The sequence below is a fragment of the Chiloscyllium plagiosum genome, unplaced genomic scaffold, assembly GCF_037043375.1.
Source record: "Chiloscyllium plagiosum isolate Xiang-an unplaced genomic scaffold, Cpla_swu_hap1 HiC_scaffold_8, whole genome shotgun sequence".
Taxonomy (NCBI): Eukaryota; Metazoa; Chordata; class Chondrichthyes; order Orectolobiformes; family Hemiscylliidae; genus Chiloscyllium; species Chiloscyllium plagiosum.
The window spans coordinates 4,370,210-4,397,005 of record NW_028270146.1 but is presented as its reverse complement, the minus strand read 5'-3'; the positions used below and the strand labels follow the sequence as shown (position 1 = coordinate 4,397,005).

Sequence of the window (26,796 nt, the reverse complement as noted above, 5' to 3'; positions counted from 1 at the left end):
CTAGAAGCATGACATTCCAACTGGAACTCTATCAACAAACACATCAATTTGGATCCCATCGATCACCCTCTAAGAAAAAAAACAGGAAATGATATCACCAACACAGGAAATGACATCACCAGCCCAAGAAAACCTAAACACATAAATAGAAAGAGGGTCATAACACCAGTGTTTCACCAGAGGGCTCACTGATGATGTTACCTTGTATGGTGATGAAACATCTAAAAATGATCGCTTCCAGCTCAGCGAGCAAAATTCCATCCAGGTCACCATCTATTTCCCTACATTCTATATCTTCCATGTCCTTCTCCACAATAAACACTGATGCAAAATATTTGTTTAGTATCTCAACCATCACCTGCCGCTCCACACATAGGCTGCCTTGCTGCTATTTGAGGGGCCCTATTCTCTCCCTAGTTACTCTTTTATCCTTAATATATTTTACAAAATCCCTTTGGATTCTCCTTAATTCTATTTGCCAAAGCTATCTCATGTCCCCTTTTTGCCCTCCTGATTTCCCTCTTAAGTATATTCCTACTGCCTTTATACTCTTCTAAGGGTTCATTCGATCTCTCCAGTCTATACCTGACATATGCTTCCTTCTTTTTCTTAACCAAACTCTCAATTTCTCAAGTCATCCCAGCATTCCCTATACCTACCAGCCTTCCCTTTCACCCTGACTGGAATGTACTGTCTCTGGCATCTCGTTGTCTCATTTCTGAAGGCTTCTCATTTTCCAGCCGTCCCTTTACCTGCAAACATCTGACCCCAATCAGCTTTTGAAAGTTCTTGCCTAATACTGTCAAAATTGGCCTTCCTCCAATTTAGAACTTCAACTTTTAGATCTGGTCTATCCTTTTCCATCACTGTTTTAAAGCTAATAGAATTATGGTCACTGGTCCCAAAGTGCTTCCCCACTGACACCTCAATCACGTGCCCTGCATTGTTTCCAAAGAATAGGGTCAGGTTTTTCATCTTCTCTAATCAGTACATCCACATACTGAATCAGAAAATTTTCTACTACATGCCTAACAAATTCCTCTCCATCTAAACCCTTAAGACTATGGCAGGCCCAGTCTATGTTTGGAAAGTTAAATCCCTCTCTTTAGTGTGAGAAAGTTCCACCAATGCATTTACTGAAGTAATTTGTAATGGTAACAGATGACAAGCCCCTGCTACAATGACTTAAAGATGGATATCCATATGGTCTGCTGCCCATAACTTCAAGTCAAATTCAGTAATGAGCTCTTATTCTGAGTGTGTACATTTACAAGTTGGAATATCATCTGGGGGTCAAGTAGCAAATGCAACTTTCTGCTGGCAGAAACACCCCCACTGGAGTGGTGCCACTACTGGAAGAGTCTGTTCTGGTTATTAACTTTCTCGACACCCTTCTGATCACTGCTGACAATATCAGACTGCAGACACAGGAAGATCCCGTCCTGGCAAAACTAAAACAGCTGGTGGTGATGGGGCAAACAAAATCGCCGAAAAAAAAACAGAATTGAAACCTTTCTAAATCCAGTGAGACCAAGTCACTGTAGAGAACAGTATATTATCATGGGGAACAAGACTGATTGTCCTGAGTTCAGATATTGGATGAACTCAGCTCGCTGAGCTGGAAGCGATCATCCAAAATGAAGGCTTTGGCAAGAAGTTATATTTGGTAGCCTGGATTGGATGCTAACATAGCCACATTGGTGGGGCAGTGCCCAGAGTGCCAACAAGGACAAAAACCACTGCCTGCAGCTTCCCAATATTCATGGGAATGGCTGGGTAAACCCTGGACTCAGTTACCCATCAACTATGCCAGTTTTTTCATGGGCACAATAGTCATTGTGGATAGACATGCACAGAGTTCATTCATCAAACACAGGGATGATGACTGAAATGTTGTGAGCATCTTTTGCAGTACACGCAGGCCATCATTTACCAGCAAGTACTTAGAGTATATCCTAAAGTCAATTGGTATTTGACATATAAGGACAGCTTCAAATTATCATCAGCCAATGGTCTGGTGGAAAGAACAGTCCAAACTTTGAAGGCAGGCTTAAAGAAACAGCTGACAGCTTCTCTCAATACCAAAGTGTCCCGGTTCCTGTTTGATTATTGGACCACCCCTCATGCAACTCCAGGGTCAGCTCCAGAAGAGTTGTTGATGGGGATAAGACTCCTCACCAGGTTAAATCTGATCTTCCTGGACCTTGGGGTAGGAGGGTAAAATTGCATCAGGAGTGCAGTGATGGGCACAAGACTCCCCTAAGCAAGAGAGGCAGTTTACTTCAGGGGACAGAGTTTGGTGCAGGAACCATGGGAATGGCCCTGCCTGGTTAAAACGCATGGTCAACACTAAGCCAAGTCCCGTGACGTACAAAGTTCAAGTAAGTGAGGTGGCCCTGAACAAGCACGTGGGCCACATGAAAACTACAATCTCACAAACAGGACAGGGTCAAAACATACCCGGCCCCTCAGAACATCTGGAAAGGCTGTCAGAACCTGTGGGTTCTCCCACTCTGCCTAGCGTTGAAGGAACCTCTGAAGATGTGATGGACATGGCAGATGACACAATCTTGACGCCGTTATCACCTGAAGAAGAAGATGAGTTTCGGCCAAGATGCTCCGGGCACAAGAGACAATCTATGGTTTGGTACACACCGTCAGTGTCCAAGGTCGAGTCAGTAAATCTGGACCTGGTGTGAAAATGCCCCAGGGAAGCTACAGGAAAAAGAACGGGCCTCCATCCCAGGACTAAGAAGGGAAGAGACATAGTGATCAGAAGAAGGTAAGCCAGGTGGCTCTCATCGATTGGGGCTGTTAATCTGGTCCAATCAGAGAGTCCAGGCTGACGGATCTAAACAGGAGTGTCTGGGGTTCTGCTCACTCTAGGAGCTGGCTCTGAGCAAGCAGGGTTAGTGTCATGTAAATAAAGAGTGACTTGTTGATGGTATACTAGCCTTCGTGGAGTTATTTCAGAAACCATCACTCATACCTTCATTATTTATAGACTTGACTGTTACAATGCGATCCTGGACAGCATCCCTTTGTTTCCTTCCATACACTTGAAGCAATCCAAAACGTTGCCCATTGTTCCTTTTCCATTTTTTTCTGTCTTTGTACCATTATACCTGGGTGGACCTTCTCTCATCTCATTGAAGTTAGCCTTCTTCCAATTTCAAATTGGATTTTGTATTACATTCTTTTAATTATTGTTTAATCATTGAAGTTGATGTTTCAATGATCATTCTTGCCCAAGCATTCTCCCTACAGATACTTGGTCCACTTGGCCTCCTCCATTCCCCAGTGGCTATGTGACCTTACTAATTGGACTGAGAACCTACTGGATAAAGAAGTTTCCCAGAGCCCCCACAACCCTTTCCTCCTCTAGGGATAGTGCAGAAAAGTGCAGGATGGAGCAAATTTGAAAGACCAGATAGAGAGACCCAGAGGTTCAGGTACTTAATTCTTTGAAATTTGCTTCACATATAGACAGGCTGGTTAAAAAGGTGTTTGCCACACTTACCTTCATTACTCAGTCCTTTGAGTATAGGAGCTGGGAAATCATGTTGAGGTTGTATTGGTGGGGCCCCTTCTAATGTATCCAGGTTTGGTCGCCTAGTTATAGGAAGAATATTATTAAGCTGGAGAGGGTTCAGAAGAGCTTGACCAGGATGTTGTTAGGTATGGAAGGTTTGAGTTTTAAGAAATAGGCTGGGATTTTTTTATACTGGAGCAGAGCAGGTTGAGAGATGACCTGGATAGAAGTTTATAAAATAGTGAAGGGTATAGATAGAGTTAATGGTAGTTGTCTTCTCCCTAGGATGGGGCATTTCGAGACCAGGGGCACAATTTTAAGGTGAGAGAGATTTAAAAAAAGACACGGAGGCAAAAGTTTTTACACAGCGGGTGGTTCGTGTGAGGATTGAACTTCCTGAGGAAGTGATGGATATGGGTACAATTACAATGTTTAAAAGAGATTTTGATAAGTCTATGATTAGGAAAGATTTGGAGGGATATGGGCCAGAAGCAGGCAGATGGGACTAGCTTAGTTTGGGGGGTTATGTTTGGCATGGACTGGTTGGACCGAAGGGTCTATTTCCGTGCTGTATGATTCTATGGCTCTATAACTAACTCCAACTCCTATGTCTCATATATTTATGTTCACTGTTAAGGTTTGAGCCCAGAATCTAGGTTGACACACTTGTGCAGTGCTGGATGAAATGTTAAACTCTAGCCTGACCCCTCAGGTGGAGATAAATGATCCAAAGCCACAAATGGGGTTAGGTATCAACTGGTTTCCAGGATGAATAGGTACACTGGCCAATACAGGATTTGGACCTGCACCATGACCTTTTTAGTGCTACACTGGGCCAGTATTTTGTGGAAGAGCAACATTCTGGGCTAAAGGAAGGATATTATTAAATTGGCGAGGGATTGAGTTATAAGGAAAGGTGGGGATATTTTCTCACTGGAGCATAGGAGATTGAGGTTTATAAAATCATGAGGCACCTGGCTAAGGGGAATAGCAAAGGTCTTTTCCCCAGGGTAGGAGAATTTAAAACTAGAGGACATATTTTTAAGTTCAGAGGAGAAAGATTTAAAAGGAACATGAGGGATAACTTTTTCATGCCAAGAATGATTTGTATGTGGAATGGACTGCGAGATGAAGTGTAGAAACAGGTGCAGTTACATATTTAAAAGACATTTGGACAGGTACATGGAAAGGAAAGGCTTAGAGGGGTATGGGCAAATGCAGGCAAGAAGGACCAATTTAGTCTGGGAAACTTGGTCAGCATGGATGAGTTGGACTGAAGGGTCTGTTTCCGTGCTGTGTGAGTCTATGATTCCATCCAGATTAATGTTAGCGAAAACTGACCAAGTGCTTCTTTCCTTTCATTGCTGCCCTTGAGATCTTGCTATGCACAAAGCAGTTAGTCATTATGCATGTAATGATGTCACTGCATTTCAAGTCAGTGTATTTGAAGCTTATGAAATTCTTGTGCGAAATTATATAAATTCTCCTGTTTTAGCATGGGCTTGGTACTTATATCCTGCTTGTAATAATGTTCATTATGTTTTCCTCTTCCTTTTCCTGTAGCAGCCTCCTGTTTCCTTTGATGAGAGGATTCTCTGTAACCTTTACTAGAAGGTGCCAGGAATGGACTTGTTGATTCCTCTTGGTTTTCCTTCCTCCTTGTGAGGTATTACCTAACCTTCACTTGGCACCTTCCCACAGCCACATATTTAATATTGGGAGTTCACCGTTCAGATAGCTGTGGGCACAAACCCACATCCTAACACTCCAAATCTGAACTGACTGCCAGTAAAAGCGGTTAATTTGCGATCAACTAATACCTTGCAGAAGGACTTTTTGTTGAAAAAAGAGAACTGAGAACCTCAAGAGATATTATTGGTTGATTCACATTGACTCAGAGGAAACTGTCCACTTCTCAGCAGGCTGGGTCCATTTATTAGGAGAAAGTCAGGACTGCAGATGCTGGACATCAGAGCTGAAAATGTGTTGCTGGAAAAGCGCAGCAGGTCAGGCAGCATCCAGGGAGCAGGGGAATCGACATTTCGGGCATAAGCCCTTCTTCAGGAATGAAGGTTCCTGAAGAAGGGCTCATGCCCGGAACGTCGATTCTCCTGCTTCTTGGATGCTGCCTGACCTACTGCGCTTTTCCAGCAACACATTTTCAGCTCTGGGTCCATTTATGAATTAAGCAAAGAGCAGCTTAAATGAGCCAAGTGGTTTTTCATTGTAGCAAGCTTTTTTATACGATTAATCCCTAATATTTTTTATCTTTTAATGTATGGTAGTAAGCGTCTTTGCATGGTGATGCAATTAAAGATTACAACTGTGCTGGAGTCTAGACATTCTAAAAGGGAAAAACCTCTCAAATAAAAAAAATGTTTTCGGAACAGAAACAGACAAAGGTCATTAGAAACAATTAGTTCAGTTATTTTCTTTTGCAGATCAACCCCATCTATCTTTCTTCTCATATCCCACAACCTCATTTCCCAGCTTCTCATCCTATCTCTCCACCTCATCTCCTATCTTCTCCTAATATCCCTCCACTGCACCAACTCACAACTTGCCTCCGTAAGAGTTTGGGTGCACATGAGTTCTGCCACTAGATGTCTCAGCTGTATATCTTTGCACGTGGCTGACAGAATAAGCACAGGCCTGGCCTGCAGACTGTTGTATGGGTGCCCTTGATCCCTATTGGATAAGGCATATGATTTTAACCCTTCAATGGGTTCAACTGGCTAGGTCTCTGTTCTCTTAAAAAGAGAAGGCTGAGAAGTGATGTTTCTGTGATTTTACTACTATCCCCTTCTTCAGGGAGATTAGTGGTGGACAAGAAATGCTGGTCCAGCCAGTGCCACCCATCTCCCATGAACAAATAATAATAAAAAAAGAAAATGTTCAAGGGAATAAATGTAGAGAACTAGTTTCCAAATTGGGAGGAGACCAGAAAACGAGATCAATGGGCACAAAATCATAGTGACTATACTGGTTAGAAATCTTGTTCACAGTGACTGAAGATCTGGTATAGCCAGGGCTTTGTAAAACTGGATATGATATAAAAACCAGAATTCCATTAAATGTTTCAATTTTTTTTCTGTATCTACATGTTAAATGGTTTGTAAACCTGGACATCTGAGTGATTGAGCCTGGGCATGATTTCATTGGGTAAGACAAATTTCAAGACTGTGAGATGAATTGACTATCTTAATCAAGTAATCTACACCACAATTTGACTCATCAATTTGATTTTAAAAAGCTGTTGGCATGATCTCTGTTTTAGTTCCTAACTCTGCTGGTGAATTTTACAACCTTACACCCTTCTGGGGGAAGAACAGATCTCTTACTCTGTATTCTAAACATTTTTTCTCCTGAGCATCACATCCATTTTCTCTCAGAGAGGTACCCATTTTGTCTCTTTTTATTGTGTGCAGTTTCTTTTTATTATTCAAAATACAGGCTGTGTGCACGGATACAGGTATGTGCAGTTGTGACAGATAAGATTGCAATCAGAATGGATGATATTGACCCCCGCCCCCCATGATTGCTGCTTTAATTTCTCTCACAGCTATCCAACATGAACCTGGCAAGTGGAGCAATGAACAGAGGAAATATGTTTATGACACCGGGCTTCCAGTCATCAGTCAAAAACTTGGATTCGATACACGCTGCCCACCTTGACTCTCAAGCTCCCAGCTCTGGGTGTGGTGACAGAATCGCATCTACAGCCTCCCGGTAAGGTCTGAAGAAAAAAAAGTTTCTGAATGGATTTGTTATTCTGCATTGTCAAAGGTTGTGATGCCAGGTTAGCTTAATCATATCAAACATTCGCAAGTACCAATGCCCCAGGGTGTTCTACCTGGGTTACTTCTTTTCCGGTGTCAATATCAAAGGCCATTGTTTGTTGTCTTTCCCTAAATGCCCTTGAGAAGATGGAGTTTTTTCTTTTATTCATTCATGGGATGTGGTGTTGCTGGCTGGCAACATTTATTGCCCATCTCTAGTTGTCCTTCAGAAGGTGGTAGTGAGCTGCTTTCTTGAACTGCTGAAGTCCATTTGATATAGGTAGACCCACAATGCTTTAGGGAGGGAATTTCACAATTTTGACCCAGCAACACTAAAGAAATAGTGATATATTTCCAAGTCAGGATAGTGAGTAGCTTGGAGGAGAACTTACAGATGATACTGTTGCAATGTATCTGCTACCCTTGTCCTTCTAAATTGTAGTGGTCATGCATTTGGAAGGTGCTGTTGTAGGCCAAAGTGAATTTCTGCAGTGCACCTTGTAGTCGGTACACACTATTGCTCTAAGCATCTTTGTTGAAGGGAGTGACTGTGGATGTGGTGCCAATCAAGCGGTCTTTTCCTGGAACGTGTCAAGCTTCTTCAGCATGAGCTAACTCAGCCAGGAAGGTGGGGAGTATTCCAAAACATTTCTTGTTGTATCTTATAGATGGTGGAAAAGGTCTTGGGGAGTCAGGCTGTAGGTTATTTGCTGCAGGATTCCAGCCTCCAAAGTGTATTTGTAACCGCAGTATTGATATGACTGTTCCAGTTCAGTTTCTGATCAATGGTGACCGATTGATAGTAGGGGACTCCATGATAGTATCTTCATTGAATGTCAAAGGACAATGGTAAGAGTTCCTGTCACTGGGGATGGTCATTACTTTGCACTTGTCTGATGCAAAATGTTAGTAGCCACATGCCAGCCTGGATACTGTTCAGGTCTTTCTGCATTGAACATGGACTGTTTCAGTAAGTATGAGTCATGAATGGTGCTGAACATTGTGCAAACATCAGCAAACTTCCCCACTTCTGACCTTATTATAGAGGAAAGGACATTGATGAAACTGCTGAAGATGGTCGGGCCTAGGAAATGACATTGATGATTGTAACCAGGTATAAGGTGTCTGGATTCAACTTCCTGTCACTATTTTGTGAGGATATAAATTGTGTGCAAGAGTATGGGGAAAAAGCAGCAGACTGGTACTCAGTAAAGATGCTCAGTTGAAGAACCAGTGCAGGTACGATGGGCTGAATAGTCTCATTGCACACTGAAACATTTATGATTCTGTGAAGAATACACCAAGATTAGAATGACCAGGAAGGGTTTGAGTTCTGAGGAAGGGTCACTAAACCAAAACGTTAACTCTGATTTCTCTCCACAGATGTTACCAGACCTGCTGAGCTTTTCAAGCAATTTCTATTTGCTTTCCCTGTCCACCATGAGCAAGAGCAGTTGCAAATGTTTCTTGAAACTAGAAGCTGAACAACTGAACAGTGAAGAATATGTGGACGTTCTCCTAAGATATATGGATAAATTCAAACAGTGGGCTTAAGGATGAACTTAGCCCAAGGAAAATATCCAAACTTGTGAAAGGATCTGGTAAAAGGAGGGACAGGTTGAGTCATGGTGGTCTGGATAGGGACCAAGCCTTAGTAGGGAACCAGATCAAAGACCAAAGAACAGATTTAAAGTGCGTCAAGTGGTAGGAGACCTTAAAATAGAGAAGCTCTAGTAACAATTGAGTTAGGTGGTGAATTGGTAATGGCAAAACTGAAAGAATTTGTCAGTTGGAGAGAGTCTGATGTATACATGAAGATGCCAGATAAAAACATTCAGCATTACCCCATGAGTGGATGTCTATGGAGGACGTATCTCCTAATAGCACCTTGAAAGCTAATGTCAGACTTTTAGTGCGGGATTTGAAGAACAACTGTGTGACCAGGAAGTGTGATTCGTTTTTTCTGATAGTTGGCAAAGTCAATTAAAGGATTTTCCAACCACTTTTAGCAATGCAGTCACATCAATGTAAATTCATTCATGTCAGAGGAACATTTTTGAAATAGGAGCAATTTCAAAGAGAAGTACTTTTCAAGCCTCCAAAACAAACTGGTGATAGAGAAGGTAAATTATGGAGGCTCAACATGGTGTCTATGGACTAAGCAATGCACCCAGGTTTGGTTTTCTCAAGTTACATTTATTGTATTAAAAGCTAGATATATTCAGCTAAAAACAAATCCTGACATGTTTTGGTGTAACTGCAGAGAATTGCTAGAAGACAATTTATAGTGCACTAGGAAACTTTCAGTGAGGTGGATCTGAGACATTTGAAAAATTGATGTTAGATAAAATTATAATAGAATTTAGAATTGGAAGTTGGACTTCAGGCACTTTTAAATATTTAGGCCAAAAGAACTGCGGGGATGCGGGAAATCAGAAACAAAAATAGAAATTGCTTGAAAAGCTCAGCAGGTCTGGTAACATCTGTGGAGAGAAATCAGAGTTAATGTTTTGGTTTAGTGACCCTTCCTCAGAACTCAAACCCTTCCTGGTCATTCTAATCTTGGTGTATTCTTCACAGAATCATAAATGTTTCAGTGTGCAATGAGACTATTCAGCCCATCGTACCTGCACTGGTTCTTCAACTGAGCATCTTTACTGAGTACCAGTCTGCTGCTTTTTCCCCATACTCTTGCACACAATTTGTATCCAAATAACTATCCAATGCCCATTTGAATGCCTCAGTTGAACCTGCCTCCACCATTTTTCCAGGCAATGCATTTTATACTCTTCACTATTTGCTGTATGAGGAAATGGGATTTTTTTCCTCACATTGTCCTTGCTTCTTTTGCACATCACTTTCAATTTCACAAATAGATTACCTCCAAGCCTCACAAAAGGCAGTTGAGAGGAGGAGAGGAATTCAGCAATTGTAATGTCATTGAATGTCACAAGGCAATGGTTAGATTCCGTCTTGCTCATTTCCTGACACTTACATGCTGCATAAGTCACTTACAACTTATCAACCTAAACCTGTCTATATTTTGCTGAATAAAACACAGAATTCTTATGTATCTTGTTATGAAGTCACAAAGACAGGTGGAAGGACAGATTGAGGAGGTGGGGAGGCTAAGAAGGACTTGGACAGGCTAAGACAGTGGGCAAAGAAGTGGCAGATGGAATACAAGAGGGTAAGTATGAGGTTATGCACTTTCCTGCTACTGAGTGTCAGTGGTGGAGGGAGTGGATGTTTGTGGATGTGTTGCCAATCAAGTGGCTTGCTTTGTTCTGGATGGTGTCAAGTTTCTTGAGTGCTGTTGGAGCTGCATCCATCCAGGCAGATGGGGAGTATTCCATCACACTCCTGACTTGTGCCGTGTAGATGTTGCACAGATTTGGGGAGTCAGGAGGTGAGTTACTCGCTGCAGTATCCTTAGTCTCTAAACCTGCTCTTGTAGCCACTGTGTTTATGTCATGAGTCCAGTTGAGTTTCTGGTCAATGGAACCCCAAGGATGGTTACAGTGGGGGATTCAGTGGTGGTAATACTGTTGAATGACAAGAGGCTGTGGTTAGAGTGCCTCTTATTGGTGACTGTCATTGTCTGGCATTTGTGTGGTGTGAATGTAACTTGCCTCTTATTGGCCCAAGCCTGGATATTGTCCAGATCTTGTTGCATTTGAACACGGACTGCTTTAGTATCTGAGGAGTTGTGAATGGTGCTGAACACTGTACAATCATCAGTGAACATCCCCACTTCTGACCTTATGACAGAGGGAATGTCATTGATGAAGAGCTGAAGATTGTTGGGCCTAGGACGCTACCCTGAGGGGGTCCTGCAGAGATGTCCTGGAGCTGGGATGACTGACCCTCTACAACCACAACCATCTTCCTTTGTGGCAGGTATGACTCTAACTAGCAGAGAGTTTGCCCCTCATACCTATTGATTCCAGTTTTGCCAGGGCTCCTTGATGCCATACTCGGTCAAATGCAGCCTCGATGTCAAGGGCTATCCCTCTCACCTCCCCGCTGGAATTCAGCTCTTTTGTCCATGTTTGAATCAAGGCTGTAATGAGGTCAGGAGCTGAGTGATCCTGGCAAAACTCAAACTGGGTGTCACTGAGCAGGTTATAGCTGAGCAGGTTATAGCTGAGCTTCAGCCTTAGCTTTCCGCTGATGTTCTGAGCTCCCACATCGGTGAGATGAGAATATCTGTGGATCCTTCTCCAGTGATTGTTTAATTGGCCACTACCATTCATGACCAGATATGCAAGGACTGCAGAATGTAGATCTGATTTGCTGGTTGTGGAATCATTTAACTCTGTCTGTCACTTGCTGCTTCTGCTACTTGGCATGCAAGTTGTAGCTTCATCAGATTGACATCTCATTTTTAGGCCAGTTTGGTGCTCCTCCTGGCATGCCCTCCTGCACTCTTCTTTGAACTAGATTGATCTCCTGACTTTCTGGTAATTTTAGAGTGTGTAATATGCCAGGCCGTGAGGTTGCAAATATGGTGAGGAAATGATTTGGAACATAGAACAGTACAGCACAGTACAGGCCCTTCAGCCCATGATATTGTGCCAAGCATTGTTCCCGATATATAATCCACAGCTCCTATCTAATAGCAGTATAATTTCCCTCTCCCCACCTAGTAGATTTAACTTAATAGTGTTGAAGATAGCTCTGAAAATCACTGTTACACACTTCCAGGCTTTCTCCTGATGCTGTTTTTCTTGTTATTGTGCTGTTTTGTTCCTTACTCCCTCAATGCTCTCACATCATGTCCTCCTAATACTGTATCTTACATTTTCTGTGCCTTGCTGTCTCCCACTTCTCAACCTCCCTCATGCCCTGTCTCACTTTTTCTCATGCTTTATCTATCTGTCCTTTTGTGCTTTCTCTCTTGGATGTTATGTGGCAGCACCAGACTCATACTCACAATGATGCAATTTGAATTCCAATTTGTAAAATTTGGCTCCAGTGTAACTGTAACGTGAACTGACAGGAATGATCTGCAAACTAGCTGAAGCATTAAATTGCACTGCACCCCCTCTCATACCCCCACCCCCAACTGGACTGTGCCAGCTGTTGGTGATGTGCTAACACTGCCTCGTCCAATAATCAGGGCACAAAGAGAAGCAGCAGGCTGCTTTCTTCTAATGCTCACAAGCAGCTGCAACGTGGTGCTCCAAATTATGTGTCAGCATGCCAGGGAGACTCAGTGAGCCCAGGGTACAGATTTCTTAAATTGTTCCCACACTGATACATCCTTCAGTAGGGGAAACTGAACCCATATGATCCTAGGCACACAGTCGCTTGAACCTTCCCATTTTTGACTATTAGGCAGTGGTAACATGCCCTCAGAGGTTTTGCAAAGTTTATGTGGCTGAGGCAGGGTAAAATATCCACGCAATGGGTAATTCTAAATTTCTCTCCATGTATTAAGCCAGACAAGATGTATAGTTGATTTACAACGGTGAATGCAGATTAGAATTAGACTTCTTTAAAATCTCTGTCGGTTTTGACTGTAACAAAGGTTACTGTCCTTCCTCATCCTTCTCGATTTGTCTGCACAGTTTGATATGCTTGGGCCTTGCTGACTTCCTCCCACCTTTTCAACCTCACCAAGCTGCTTCCACTTGCATGATTCTAATCATGGTCAAAGAGTCACCTGCAATGGCTTCTCCTCCCGCTCTCTCACTATCACCTCCGGGATCCCTGAGCTTCTGTTTTTGGTCATCTTCAACTAAATGTGAGGAAGATCAAAGCAATTGTCTCTGACCACAGCCACCAATTCCATTCCTTTCTATGCAGCTGTCTGAGATTGAAGCAGTTTGAGGCTGAACTGGATTGTTTGCAACTTTAGCTTTATGTTTGACCCAAAGATGAACATTCAGTTACATATACACACATTACTAAAACCATCTAATACCACCTCCATTGCATTATCCAATTTCACCCCTGCTTCATTTCATCTGCTGCTGGAAGTCTTTTACTTGCCTTTACTGCTTTAAAGTCTGGTTGTGCCAATGCATTCCTGGCTAACTCTCCTCTTTTTGCTCTCTCTTGTAACCTTTAAGTTATCCAAAACTGTTGGCTATGTCCTTGTTTCCACAATGTCGTATTCACTCATTATCACTGCGCTTCTCCTGTATTGATTTCCTTTTAAGGAATGCCTTGATATTAAAATTCCCAACTTTGTTTTCAAATCCTTGATGACCCATCCACATCTCTGTAATCTCATCCATTGCCCTGTGAGGTGGCAGTCCTCGCCACTGGTGCCTCTTACATGTCTTGTTCTACCAATTGTGACTATAACTTTACCTGCCCTGGCCCCAAGGCCTGGGTTCTCCCTATAAATCTCTTCACTTTTCTAGCTGTCTTTCCTATTTCAAAATATTCCTTAAAACCTACTTCATTGACCAAACTGTCAGTCTCCTGCCTTGGTACGTATCTCTATGTGATACAGAATTATGTTCTGTTTTATAACGCTCATGTGAAGCACCTTCGAATGTTTAGATTATGTTAAAGGTACTTTATGAATGCAAATTGTTGTGGAGGCAGAAGCAGGAAGAGATGACTCAATAAAATATTCAGCCAGTACTGTGTCCAGCTCAGTTTTCCCAAATTAATAGCAGACGGATTAAATGGGCTTCAAGACCACTGATCTCTGCTTGTGTCATACTCTCAGGGGCCCAATATCAGGATGGAGGGATTGTAATGGCTGATTTATTAGGTTGACATTAGGTAGAAGCTTGATAGAAACCTCTTCCCCTATGTTTGGATTAGCGATCCACCCTGTGTGTGGATGCGTGTGTGAGGGCGGAGTTTCTGCTTACTCTCTGCTTTGGATTTGAAGTGAGCTTCTTGAAGGGAAAGAATAGTATCAGCTGCCCCAGAGGACCCTCCCCTCCCCTGCTTACCAGGTGACAGCTCTGAGCCCAGCTCCCATCTCCAACTTCCACCAAGTTCCTGGCGGAAGAATGAACGGTCAGAATTCCTGAGCACTCCTCACAGCCAGAGGCACTATTCTTGGAATTCAACTTGTTAAAGTAGCAAATGCTGAGAGCTGATGGTCTTGGAAAGAGAATAACAAAACAAAAGATTGACCTCCAACCTGATCAAGCGGTGCAACAGCTTTTATCATTATCACATTTTTACTCCAGAGAAAATACCTCATGGAGCTTCACAAGCGTGTTTTCAAAACAAATTAGACCAATTGACATGGTCAAAGAGGTGAATTTCACCTTTCACTGTCCAGATAGTGAGGCATATTTTTTAATTGTTGTTAACGTTGTAAATTACGAAATACAGCAGCTAATTTGTGCACAACTAGATCCTGCAAACTGTTAAATTACAAAATAATTAATTTAAGCAACAGTGGATAAGATATAAATGCTATAACCATGTGAGTACTTCACTCCCACTGTTTTGCACTGAGAGTGTTAGACTGAATTACTTGCTCAAATGGGGCTTGAACCCACTACTGATTAATCCAGCGTATATGAACAGAGGTGCTGAGATGAAAATGTTCAGCAGGGGAGTTTCACAGCAAGGGATAAACGACTATGGTATGGCAGCCAATACCAGAATGAAGGATGCAAGGGATACACATGATACCAGAGCATTAATTTCAAACGGCTGTAGGAGCTGAAGGAGGTTAAGGAGATGAGGAGAGGCTAGGTCTTTGTGCAATGCAGGTTTTCCCAAACTTACTGAACCAAGCTATATTGCTGCTCGCTGTAGCTCTATATAATTCTAAGGAATGGAATAAGCTCTTAACTGAGACAGAAATATCACTGAAGGGTTAATTTTTTTTTGCTGCCCTTGCACTCAGTTCTAGAGTTGACGTGTAACTTGATGATGCTGCCATCTGACTCTCCTCATAACAAAAGAATTGAGTCATTATTTGACCACACAAGTAGCTAATAATGAAAACGTATGCCTCTTTGGGGAGTATGGTTCCCCCTCTGTGTCCATTAATGCAGTGTTTGTATTTTAAACTTCGGTTCTCGGTCAGTGAGGCCAATTAAAGATGCAGGGAGTACCCAGTTTAAATGGCTACTGAACATATGTAAATGTTAGTCCTCAGAGTTCTGTATTCACATCCTCACTCACCTGTTCCACATGTGGACTAGCTACATGGAACAACCATAATCCTAATGGATAGTGGAGCGTGCTTGAGGGCTGAATGGCTTACACCTGTTGATATTTCTATAGTCAATGTGAAACTCAGCTTCTTTCATGAAGTCCTGTAGTTTTGCTACTCCCTGTGTATTTGTGTCTCTGAAATAAAATGTGATATGGTGGCTCAGAATATGTATGAAATATGGCTTCATTCCAAAACCAAATCACTGATTTCATGTGGCCTGAACTATCAGCTCTGATTTGAAGCAATGAATTGGACACTAATGTCTCCTAAAGCCATGAAATGACAGCGTGGAATCTTACTGTGTCAGTATGAGTTTCCCTCATGGCTGTTTAAAGAGATTTTAACCCGTTACATTAAATGCTGCTTACTAAAGGTCTCAGTGTTTCCGCAGGACTTTGGCTGAACTGGTGATATACTTACTGCAACGTGATTGTTATGTCTTTTTTGAAAAGCAAGGATTAAATGATGTTAACTTAGATAATGTTGGAACACATTCCAGCATTCTATGATTCTGTGATTGGGGAGAAAATCAGAATGGTTCTGTTCCAAGCAAGCACTTTTCCATATCCAACTTATTCCTCCCGACTCATTGAATGCCCTTTGGAATAACAGGGTCTTCCCTGCTGACAACCCCTTTCCCTGCTCGTTCAAAAATTGCAGAGGGTGGAGTGGGTAAAGGGAACTCTGTCCATCTCCTCCTCACCTCGTTTCTTTGGTGGTTTATGCTACTTCACCTGACAATCTGAGACACATGATCTGTTCCTACGCTTTTACAGAAAGAACTTGAATTTTTGTGGTGTCTTTCTGGATGTCCCAAAGCATTTTACAACCAATTAAATACTTTTGAAGTGTAGTCACTGCCATGATGTCCAGCATAGCACTTCTTGCCAGCAGTGTCAGCTTAGGGTTTTGCTTCAGTCACTGTGTGGAGCTTGAATTCAGATAACAGAGAATTTCTGGTTCAGCCAGATCTGTGACCAACTGAGTGATGGCTGCCACCTCTTAATGAAGACTTCCACTTTAATTTGGTGTCAACTTCTCTGTGTCAAACTACATTAGTGCCATGACATGTCTAGAAAATGTGAAAGAAATCAGTCTGGTTAAGTCCTTGAGATTTAAAAAAAATCGTTCTTTTTTGGCATGAATTTATTGTCTGAAACAATTGTGTCTGGTTTGTTTAAAAGTTTCACATTCAAAAAGAAATCAGATACTCCAGCTGAGTGCAAACGCTAGATTGTGTGGCTGTTTCTCCACTTACAGTGACCTCATACATCTGCATGTGGACGGGTGTGCAGTTGGTTCTGAGAATGCGTGTATATTTGTTTTTAATTTTATAATGGTTATGTGCATGTCAGTTTGCACATTTTTGAAGTTATTTGGGTGTTTTACTACATTAATAGTGTTATATCAATTAAAGTTATGTGCAGATTTGTGTGCCTGTTTCAGAGTACATTTGTTTGAATTAGTTTGAGTGTTTTTGTATGCGTCTGCTTGGGTGTGTGTTTCTGTTTGTGTGTGTGTGTGTGTGTGTGAGGGGGGGGGGGTTGTGTGTGTTTTTGTGCATGTGTACATCTGTTTTTGTAAATATACAAACTAACAGTCTCAATATTTCATGTGCGCCTCTCAGATCTGGCACAGTTTTAAGGCAGTCCTGAGTGGGGGAGGTGTTGAGGGGGTGTGTGGAATCAGAGTCACTGAGATGAAAGTAGGTTATTTTGATTGTTATGGTATTGTTACTGTTGAATCCTGTTTCCATTGAACTGTGTCTGTTGCACATTACTAGCAACTCTCATCCATTATAGCACCAGACTCATATGCAACCTAGTTCTACCTTCTTCATTAGGTTTAAGTCCAAAGATAAAGTCTCTTTTATAACAATTTGACTCACAGGGTCATCTCAAGACCTTTCTTTCCTTGTACGGCTTGGTCCCTACAGGATAAGAGAGAGGCCATTGTACAATTTACTGTCATAACCAGTCACCCACACCTCTTCCATGCACTAGCAACCTGGCTCTTTGGGCCACACTCACATCGATCAGAGGATTGGAATTCAGGACCTGCTCTGGGATTTGAAATCATGTACTAGCCTGATAGGCATTGCCGTTTAGTTATGACATGAAACGAAGGCCCTAACTGCCCAGTAGACCTGTAAGGTGTAATATGTAGTCAAGAGTGTGGTGCTGGAAAAGCCCAGCAGGTCAGGCAGCATCCAAGGAGCAGGAGAGTTGATGGTTCGGGCAAAAGCCCTTCATCAGAAAGGAGGCTGTGCGCTGGGGGGCTGAGGGATAAAATTCTCCTACTCCTCGGATGCTGCCTGACCTGCTGCACCACAGTCTTGAGTTCAACTCATCTGTGCCGACCACACATCCCAATCTGATCTAATTCCATTTGCCCCATATCCCTCTAAATCCTTCCTATTCATATACCCATCCAGATGCCTTTGAAATGTTGTAATTGTACCAGCCTCCACCACTTCCTCTGGCAGTTCATTCCATACACAAACTACCCTCTGTGTGAAAAAGCTACCCCTCAGATAATTTTTTTAACGCTTTCCCCCTCACCTTAAACCCATGCCCTCCAATTTTGAACTCCCCCATCTGAGGGAAAAGACTTTGGCTATTCCCCGAATCCAGGCCCCTCGTGATTTTATAAACCTTTATGAGGTCACCCGTCAGCCTCTGACGCTTCAGGGAAAAAAGCTGCAACCTATTCCGCCCCTCCCTTCAGCTCAAACCCTTCAGTCCCAGCACAATCATTGTAAATCTTTTCTGCAATATCTCAGGTTTAACAACATCCTTACTATAGAAGAGTGACCAGAACTGTATGCAGTATTCTGAAAGTGGCCTCACCAATGTCCTGTACAGCTGCAACACGATGACCCAACTCATATACTCAATATTCTGACCAATGAAAGCAAGTGTGCCAAATGCCTTCTTCACCACCCTGTCTACCTGTGACTCCACTTTCAACAAACTATGCACCGCACCCCTAGGTCTCTTTGTTTGGCAACACTCCCCAGGGCCTTACCATTAACTTGCCCTGGTTTCCCTTACCATGGTGCAAAATCTTATTTGTCTAAATTAAACTACATCTGCCACTCCTGTGCCCATCAGCCCATCTGATCAAGGTCCTGTTGTGCTTTGAGATAACCTTCTTTACTGTCCACTACACCTCCTATTTTGGTGTCATCTGCAAATTTACTAACCATGCCTCCTATATTCATATCCAAATCAGTTATATAAATGACGAAAAGCAGTGGACTCAGCACTGATGCTTGTGGCACATCACTGATCATAGGCCCGCAGTGTGAAAAACAAGCCTCCACCACCACCCTCTGCCTCCTACCTTCAAGCCAAGCTTGTATCCAATTGACTAGCTCCTCCTGGATCCATGTGATCTACCCTTATTAACCAGTCTACTATTATTCATGACACTTTCTGCTTCTCCATACACATTTCCCTCAACATACTTAGTGGCTACACTGCACTTATCCTCCCACATTGTTTGGGGAGTTGGGAGGCGGCAATCAGTAGCATAGTGGGCGGCACGGTGGCACAGTGGTTAGCACTGCTGCCTCACAGCGCCTGAGACCCGGGTTCACTTCCCGCCTCAGGCGACTGACTGTGTGGAGTTTGCACGTTCTCCCCGTGTCTGCGTGGGTTTCCTCCGGGTGCTCCGGTTTCCTCCCACAGTCACAAAGATGTGCAGGGTCAGGTGAATTGGCCATGCTAAATTGCCTGTAGTGTTAGGTAATGGGTAAATGTAGGGGTATGGGTGGGTTTCGCTTCGGCGGGTCGGTGTGGACTTGTTGGGCCGAAGGGCCTGTTTCCACACTGTAATGTAATCTAATCTAATCTAATCTAATCTAGTGTTAATCTCACTGAACTAGTAAATTAGAAACCTAATCAAATGTCCTTGGGATATAGATTCAAATTGCAGGATGGCACTGGTGGAATTTGAATTTATTTAGTAAATTGGAATATAAAGGTGGTATCAGTGATGGTGGATATTCAACCATTATCAATTATTATTAAAAACTGATCTGTTCCATTGATGTCCTTTCAGGAAAGGAAATTTGACTCCTTACATGGTCTGCATATGACTTTAGGCTTGTATTAATGTGATTGACTTTTAATTTCTCTTTGAAATGGCCTAGCAACCCCAGTAGAAAGGCAGATAATGATAGGTGACAATTCAGCGCAGGCCTGTGCTGTAATGTTCTTTGTTCTTTGTTCAGTTGCTGGCCTTACTAGCTGAGCCCACAGCCTATGAAGGAATAAAGAAAAAATCCGTCACTGTCCATTAGCATTACCTTGCTCCAGCTTCACTGACCATCCAGAATACAGTGCCTGCTTGTTAAGCACTTTCTTACAGGCTTGCAAATCCTCAAGAAAGTTTTTACGCACCCCCAACTTGGAAGCTTTATGTTTAGCCCAAATGAGATCAAAAGTGAAATGTTATTCATCTAAACTGATACATAGCTTTATCAAGAATATAATTTTGATTTCATAGACTCTGCCTTTCTTTCTGTTGCTTTGAATTTGTGGGCGGCACGGTGGCACAGTGGTTAGCACTGCTGCCTCACAGCGCCAGAGACCTGGGTTCAATTCCCGCCTCAGGCAACTGACTGTGTGGAGTTTGCACGTTCTCCCCGTGTCTGCGTGGGTTTCCTCCGGGTGCTCCGGTTTCCTCCCACAGTCCAAAGATGTGCAGGTCAGGTGAATTGGCCATGCTAAATTGCCCGTAGTGTTAGGTAAGGGGTAAATGTAGGGGTATGGGTGAGTTGCGCTTCGGCGGGGCGGTGTGGACCTGTTGGGCCGAAGGGCCTGTTTCCACACTGTATGTAATGTAATGTAATGTAATCTAATGAATTGAGTGAAACAGATACTGGAGAAAGTTGGTTGAGGTGAATAAGGAATAAAACTGGTCACTCAGTCATTAACCAGAGGATGGAAGTACAGTATTATCAACAGGATGACTAAAGAGATCAGGGAGGGATATTGAGTCAGGGAGTATCTGACCAGAAACTTGGTAAGAGCTAACCCATAATGGCTTTCAAATGAGAAGTAGGTAGGTATTTCAAGAAGAAGAATATGGAAGGGAATGGCAGTAAAACGGAACCAAAGGGAAAAGACTTTGGGAGAGAGGAAATGGTGGTAATGGAGAGTGGACAAAGAGAAGGAAAACAGACAAATTCCGAGCTGCACCAGAAATGCATATTGCTAAATTTCACTGCTCTGGATTTTAGATCTCATGACTAGGCTCAGAGTTGGGAATTTGCAATCTAATGATATGTGGCATTCTGATTGGCACAGGATTTGTGACCAAGAGAGCTGTCCCAAATGGTTAGAGGTAACCCAGGAATTAGACAGTAGACATTGAAAGCTCCATTCTTAAGAGAAGCATCAGTACTGGAAACCTGGAATACCATTAGAGAATATCCAGACATTCTGTGGGCACATACAGAGAAAGAGAAAAAATCTGTACTGATTTTATCTAACCTGAAACACCAACCTCTTTATCTTCCACTGGTTGTATATTTCCAATTTTTTTCATATTATATCAAGTATGATTAATTTTTGGGAGATTTTGTCAATTTGACAAATAAAGCTCCTCCTTTCTTTCCCAGTCTCCCTGTCTGGAAGTGTGTCCAGTGATGGGCAGGTGCCTGGCAGGGGAGGTGTTGCATTTCAAGAAGTGCTAGCTGCCATGCACAAATGACCAATCTTCACATATCAGCCTGGCCAATTGACATGGGAAAGCATTCTAGTGTTGCCTGATCTTCTCTTCACTCAACATTTCCATCACTTTCTCTCCAGCATGCATTAGAGTGACTGAGTGCATGAACAGTCAATGAATCATGGAGATAATGAGGTCTGCAGGTCAGGGCTGGAGAAAGGTCCTGGCCTCTAAGGTTGACTGCCATGCTCCTGTGATGCTGCATGAGCTGCTGTGCATTTTCCAGCTTCATATTTTATCGACTTTGGTCAATGAATCATGGCTACCTTCGGCTGATATATACGGGCGAGATTTGTTGGTATGGTTGTTACAGTGACTTCATACTTAATAATATCTGTGGACCTGAGTTTGAACGGTTCTGGATTCCTGAATGTTTTTTAAAGAGTGCCAATAAAAGAACAGTGGAGCATTTATTTTAACCACATGTCTTGTGCCAATTGCATGTTTACTGCAGAGCCCCTTCCTGGGGTTATGACGATCATGTTGCAGTTTCTGCTTTTGGAGAGTGTTTGATTGGATTTTCTAGTTGATGGTCAGCCTGGGGAACAAAAGAAACTTCCAGCTCAGCTCTCCCAGTTCTGGAAAACTTCTTGTGTGTCCAGTGAGAGAACTGGTGCCGTGGTTCAGCCTACTGAAGAATCCTTGTTATTGACTTTGCCAATTAACCTATATTTTCAAAGATAACAGAGAAATCTGTTTGTGTTTGGTGACACCAATCTACACATACCAAAAATGTTGTGCTGGAAAAACACAGCAGGCCAGGCAGCATCTGAGGAGCAGGAGAATTGACGTTTCGGACATAAGCCCTTCTTCTGCTCCTCGGATGCTGCCTGGCCTGCTGTGTTTTTCCAGCACATCATTTTTCAACTCTGGTACTCCAGCATCTGCAGTCCTCACTTTCTCCTACTGCCAAAACTGGCAGCGTCTGAATATTCCACTCTTTCTTTGCCTTCAAGGGGTGGCACGGTGGCTCGGTGGTTAGCACTGCTGCCTCACAGCACCAGGGTCCCAGGTTCAATTCCAGCCTTGGGTCACTGCCTGTGTGGAGTTTGCACATTCTCCCCGTGTCTGCGTGGGTTTCCTCCAGGTGCTTCGGTTTCCTCCCACAGTCCAAAGATGTGCGGGTCAGGTGAATTGTCCATGCTAAATTGCCCATCGTGTTAGGTGCATTAGCCAGAGGGAAATGGGTCTGGGTGGGTTACTCTTCGGAGGTTTGGTGTGGACATGTTGGGCCGAAGGGCCTGTTTCCACACTGTAGGTAATCTAATCTAATCAAAAAGGCTTTTTTTTAATCCCCAAAGAAAATCTCTGCAGGTTATTTAGAGGGGTAAATCTTTGTATTTTAATATTATAAACAGTGTTAACCAGTTTTGCATTTTCATTGAATGTTTTACACAAAGTTGGTTTTGTTTTTATTAAAGAAGCCTTCTTTATGGACCTTATTTTAAGTCTAATGTAGGCAAAGCAAACCATTGCTCATATCAGGAACCTAATATAACAAGTAAATTTATGTTGTCACCCTTGAAGCAATGGGACTAGAGAGAGACAGAACACTCCTCTCATCTTGCTCACAACAGTGCGACCTTACCTGGCGTTGTAGTTTAGCTGTTCACTGTTTGAACTGCTTGGGAGTCAACTGTATCATTTTTGGAAATGTATAGATTTTTGGTTAACATATAATTAGATTTCTGATTAGCCTCTACGCTTTCAGATGCCAGCTAACTGTACAGTGGAGTTGTTTATATTAATTTAAGGTTGATGTGGATAGAAGACAGTAATTGAAAAGCTGCATTACACCTTTGTCTGCCATTCTTCACTGGCAGAAGCTCAAAGGGACATGTCAGAGAAAAAAAAAAATCCTATAGTTTACTTCTTTTTCAGTATTATCTGCCTGTTCCTGGATCTGTCTTGCATTCATTGTCATAATATGGACTTCACTGGCACTTTTGTCTACACTTGCCCTGGAAGAGGTGCGTTGAACTACTGCAGTCCATGAGGTGTAAGGGTACCAACAGTGTGGTTAGGGAGGGAGTTGCAGGGGTTTGACCCAGTGGCTATGAAGGAATAGCAATATATTTTCAAGCCAGGATGGTGTGTGGCTTGGAGGTGCACTTGCATCTTGAATATTAAATTGCTGCACTGATTGAAGTAAGCAATGACTAAGTGCAGGGTACCTAGCTTCTGCACTGCCCTTATAGTGATGGTTTTGCTACTGGCAGCTCTACTAAAGCTTGAATGATGATGCTGTTATGGGGCTGAGTCAACTTGACCAGTTAATTTACAGAAGCAAGTGAACAAAGAATTGGCTCCTTACAGCATTTAGTCACAGCATTTAGTCTGCTTATTTCAGTTTGTGCTCCACTTCCCTCTACCTCCTTCCCTCCTGTATATCTCTCTCCCCCTCTCCCTCTCTCCTGCTCCTACATTCCCTCATCTCCCTCTCTCTCTCCCCCCCCCCCCACCCCCGCACATCCCACCCTCGTGCACTTTCTCTCCTGTCCTCTGTTCCATTTCCCTCCTGTTTCCTTCTTTGTACCTTTCCTCCCACAGCTGCCTCTCAGCATCACTGTTCCACACATGATCATTTCATCCATTTCTCACACTTGGACAGCAGTTCAGTGACAAGCCAAAGCTCATAAAGAGTGAGCCTGAGTGGTCCTGAGCATTGAATGTTTTTGGGGAGAGGGTGGGAGTAGGGTAGGGCAGAGGGTGAGAAGATTGATCATTGAGTCCAATTCTTCAAACGTTTGAACTCACTGCTAGCTAGAGAACTGCAAGCAGGCAGAGATCACCTTTTTCCTCTTATCCTCCCTGCCAGTTGACAGTAAGAAACATCCTTGGTAAGGCATTAGTGAGTATAAAGGAAGGTGTCTTCAGAGTTTGTTCCTGCTGCTGCTGCTGCTACTGCTGTGTGTGTTTGATTCCAGCACTGGGTGCCAAAGCTAACAGTGATCCTTCTTTGACAGGGCTTGATGGAATGTGAACTATGTGGAGAAGTTATTAGATAATGGGTCTGGAGCAGCCTGCTATCATTGACGCCAGTGGAATGCATTCCGTGTGCCAGGAGGAAGGCACACCTTTCAAATTAATCATGACCTGGGGCATTCCTGATCTGTGGAATGTGCCGTGAGCTGCAGGTTTTCAACAGATGGTGTTGGTAATCCTGTGTCCATCTGATTTTGCCACAGCCTAGCCTTGTCCTGTACAGAACTGTTGGAACTGATGCCTGCCCTGTTTATTGTAGTCCTAGACCTGAAACAAAATAGCTGGCTGATCTCACGCTGAAACTTGAATTGCAAATCAAACATATACGCAGTGAGAGATTACAATAGCACACAGTTCACAAGAATGCAGCCAGTGCATAGGTTGGATTCAGAGGAGAAAAGGAAAAAAGAATCCTTTGGCTACAGTTTCAAAAACTTCTGAAAATGTACAACAACTCTGACAGCACCTGAGAAAGAAAAGGCAGCTTAACTTTGGGAATGGCTTGGATCATGCTATATCAACAACATCCAACTGCACATTCTCATTTCACACCTTGTCAGGTCTATTGGGTATTTCCAGTGGGTTTTCCTTTGAATGGGATGGTGGGAAGAGGACTGGCACACATACACAGAATTAGGTCTGGCAGCATTTCACCTCTGAGTCAGAAAGCCAAGTCACACTCCAAATATCAGAGAAAATAAGTCAGGCTAACACTGCAGGGTGGTACTGACAGAGTGCTTTCTCCATCTTTCAGATGAGTGCTAAACCAAGGCTGCGTTCTCCAGCCCACCCCACCCCTTCGTGTGTACATAAAAGATCTCATTACATTTATTTGAAGAAGAATAAGGGAGTTCTTACAGGTATTCTGGCCAATATTTAACCCTCCAGCAACATCAGGATATCTGCTCATTAACATATCACCATATTGTGGGAGTTTGCTGTGCACAGATTGGTTGCCACTTTCCAATATTACAGCTGACTACACATCAAAAAGGTCTTCATTAAATGGAGAGACGTCCGAGTGATCTTGAGATAGTGAAAGGTCCTATTTAAATGTGAGTTATTTTTGTTGATTGTCAAGAGGAGAACCACCAATTGAGATGGTTGTACAAATAGTCTGTTTTGTCTCAACATTTCCCCCAAATCCCATTCCCTCTTCCCTTACCAAGTGTTTTCTCCTGGATTTACTCCTTCTGAGGATTTAAGCTAGGAAGTTGCAATGTTTTTGCTTTCGACTATTTATTTGCTTGCAGTTCTATCCTCAATGTAAAGTGAAGCAACAGGCAATGGCTTAAGATCTGTTGCTTCTTTTGTGGCCAGATCATGCTACAAAAAACTGAACTGGCTGAAGTAAAAGCAGAACACTGCACATGCTGGCAATCTGAAATAAACTAAAAACTGGAGAACCTCAGCAGGTCTGGCAGTATTTGTGAAGAGTGAAACAGAGTTAACTTTTTGAAGAAAGAACAAAGAACAATAAACAGAAGCTGGTGGCAACACATTTTGCCCTTCCATACTAAAACTGTCTTCACTTACAGAATCCAAATCACTTTTTATTCATGTATTTGTCCAGGTGTTTCTTAAATGCTGCTTTGGAGTTCAATATGACTCGTGTTCTGAAGAAGTGTCAAATCAGATTTGAAATTTTGAATGGGACCTTCCCAGGCTCCGGGTAACGGTGAAGTGAGTGGTAGAATCAGCATGGTGTTCAGTAAGGCCCATCTCAATATTGAGATCATCTCGCCACATCTTGTAGCCCTTTCTCAAACGGGGTGGTGAAACTCTCCAGAGACAGCAGCGAGTGTCCAGCTGATGCTCATTATCGCTTGTTAAACACCTTGTTGACAACCCAGCTCAGCACAGATAGTGACCTCACCAAACTCACCAAACAAACTAGCCATCAGGAAAACTCACAGGGGTTGTGGTTGAGTTCAACTCGCTGCTTGCTCCCAAAGATCTCTCAGTTGCACACTGGGCACCAATATTTTGGCCATGCTTCATTGACACACGACTCATCCTTGGACATTGGCATTCAACATGTGCCAGCCTTTATGAACCTTTATGGTACATATATGATCCACTTATAGGACATTTCTAACTTCCATGCTGCACCTTCGTGCTGCACTGGCAACTCTCACTGTAATGCTGCAATAAGGACACTGTGTGCTCAGGGATAGGCCCCAGCTCAGGGACTACACCAGACCGTATCTACAACATAGAACATTACAGCACAGTACAGCCCCTTCGGCCCTCGATGTTGTGTCAACCTGTGAAACCAATCTGAAGCCCATCTAACCTACACTATTCCATTCTCCTCCATATGTTTATTCAATGACCATTTAAATGCCCTTAAAGTTGGTGAGTATACTACTGCTGCAGGCTGTGCGTTCCACTCCGCTACTACCCTCTGAGTAAACTACCTCTGACATCTGTCCTATGTCTATCACCCCTCAATTTAAAGCTATGTCCCCTCGCGCTAGCCATCTACATTTGAGGAAAAAAGGCTCTCCCTGTCCACCCTATCTAACTCTCTGATTATCTTATATGTCTCAATTAAGTCACCTCTCAACCTTCTTCTCTCTCACGAAAACAGCCTCAAGTCCCTCAGCCTT

The 26,796-nt window shown here is 42.9% G+C and overlaps 1 protein-coding gene across 2 annotated transcripts in view; it reads left to right on the top strand.

Moving 5' to 3' along the window:
* ttll5 (tubulin tyrosine ligase-like family, member 5) overlaps positions 1-26,796 on the top strand; it is a 451,975-nt gene that overhangs the window by 229,633 nt on the left and 195,546 nt on the right. For both annotated transcript variants that reach the window (XM_087989544.1, XM_087989543.1), the window contains exon 28: positions 7,095-7,261. In XM_087989544.1, the coding sequence (XP_087845670.1) occupies positions 7,095-7,261 (167 nt within the window). The remainder of the gene's footprint in view (positions 1-7,094; positions 7,262-26,796) is intronic.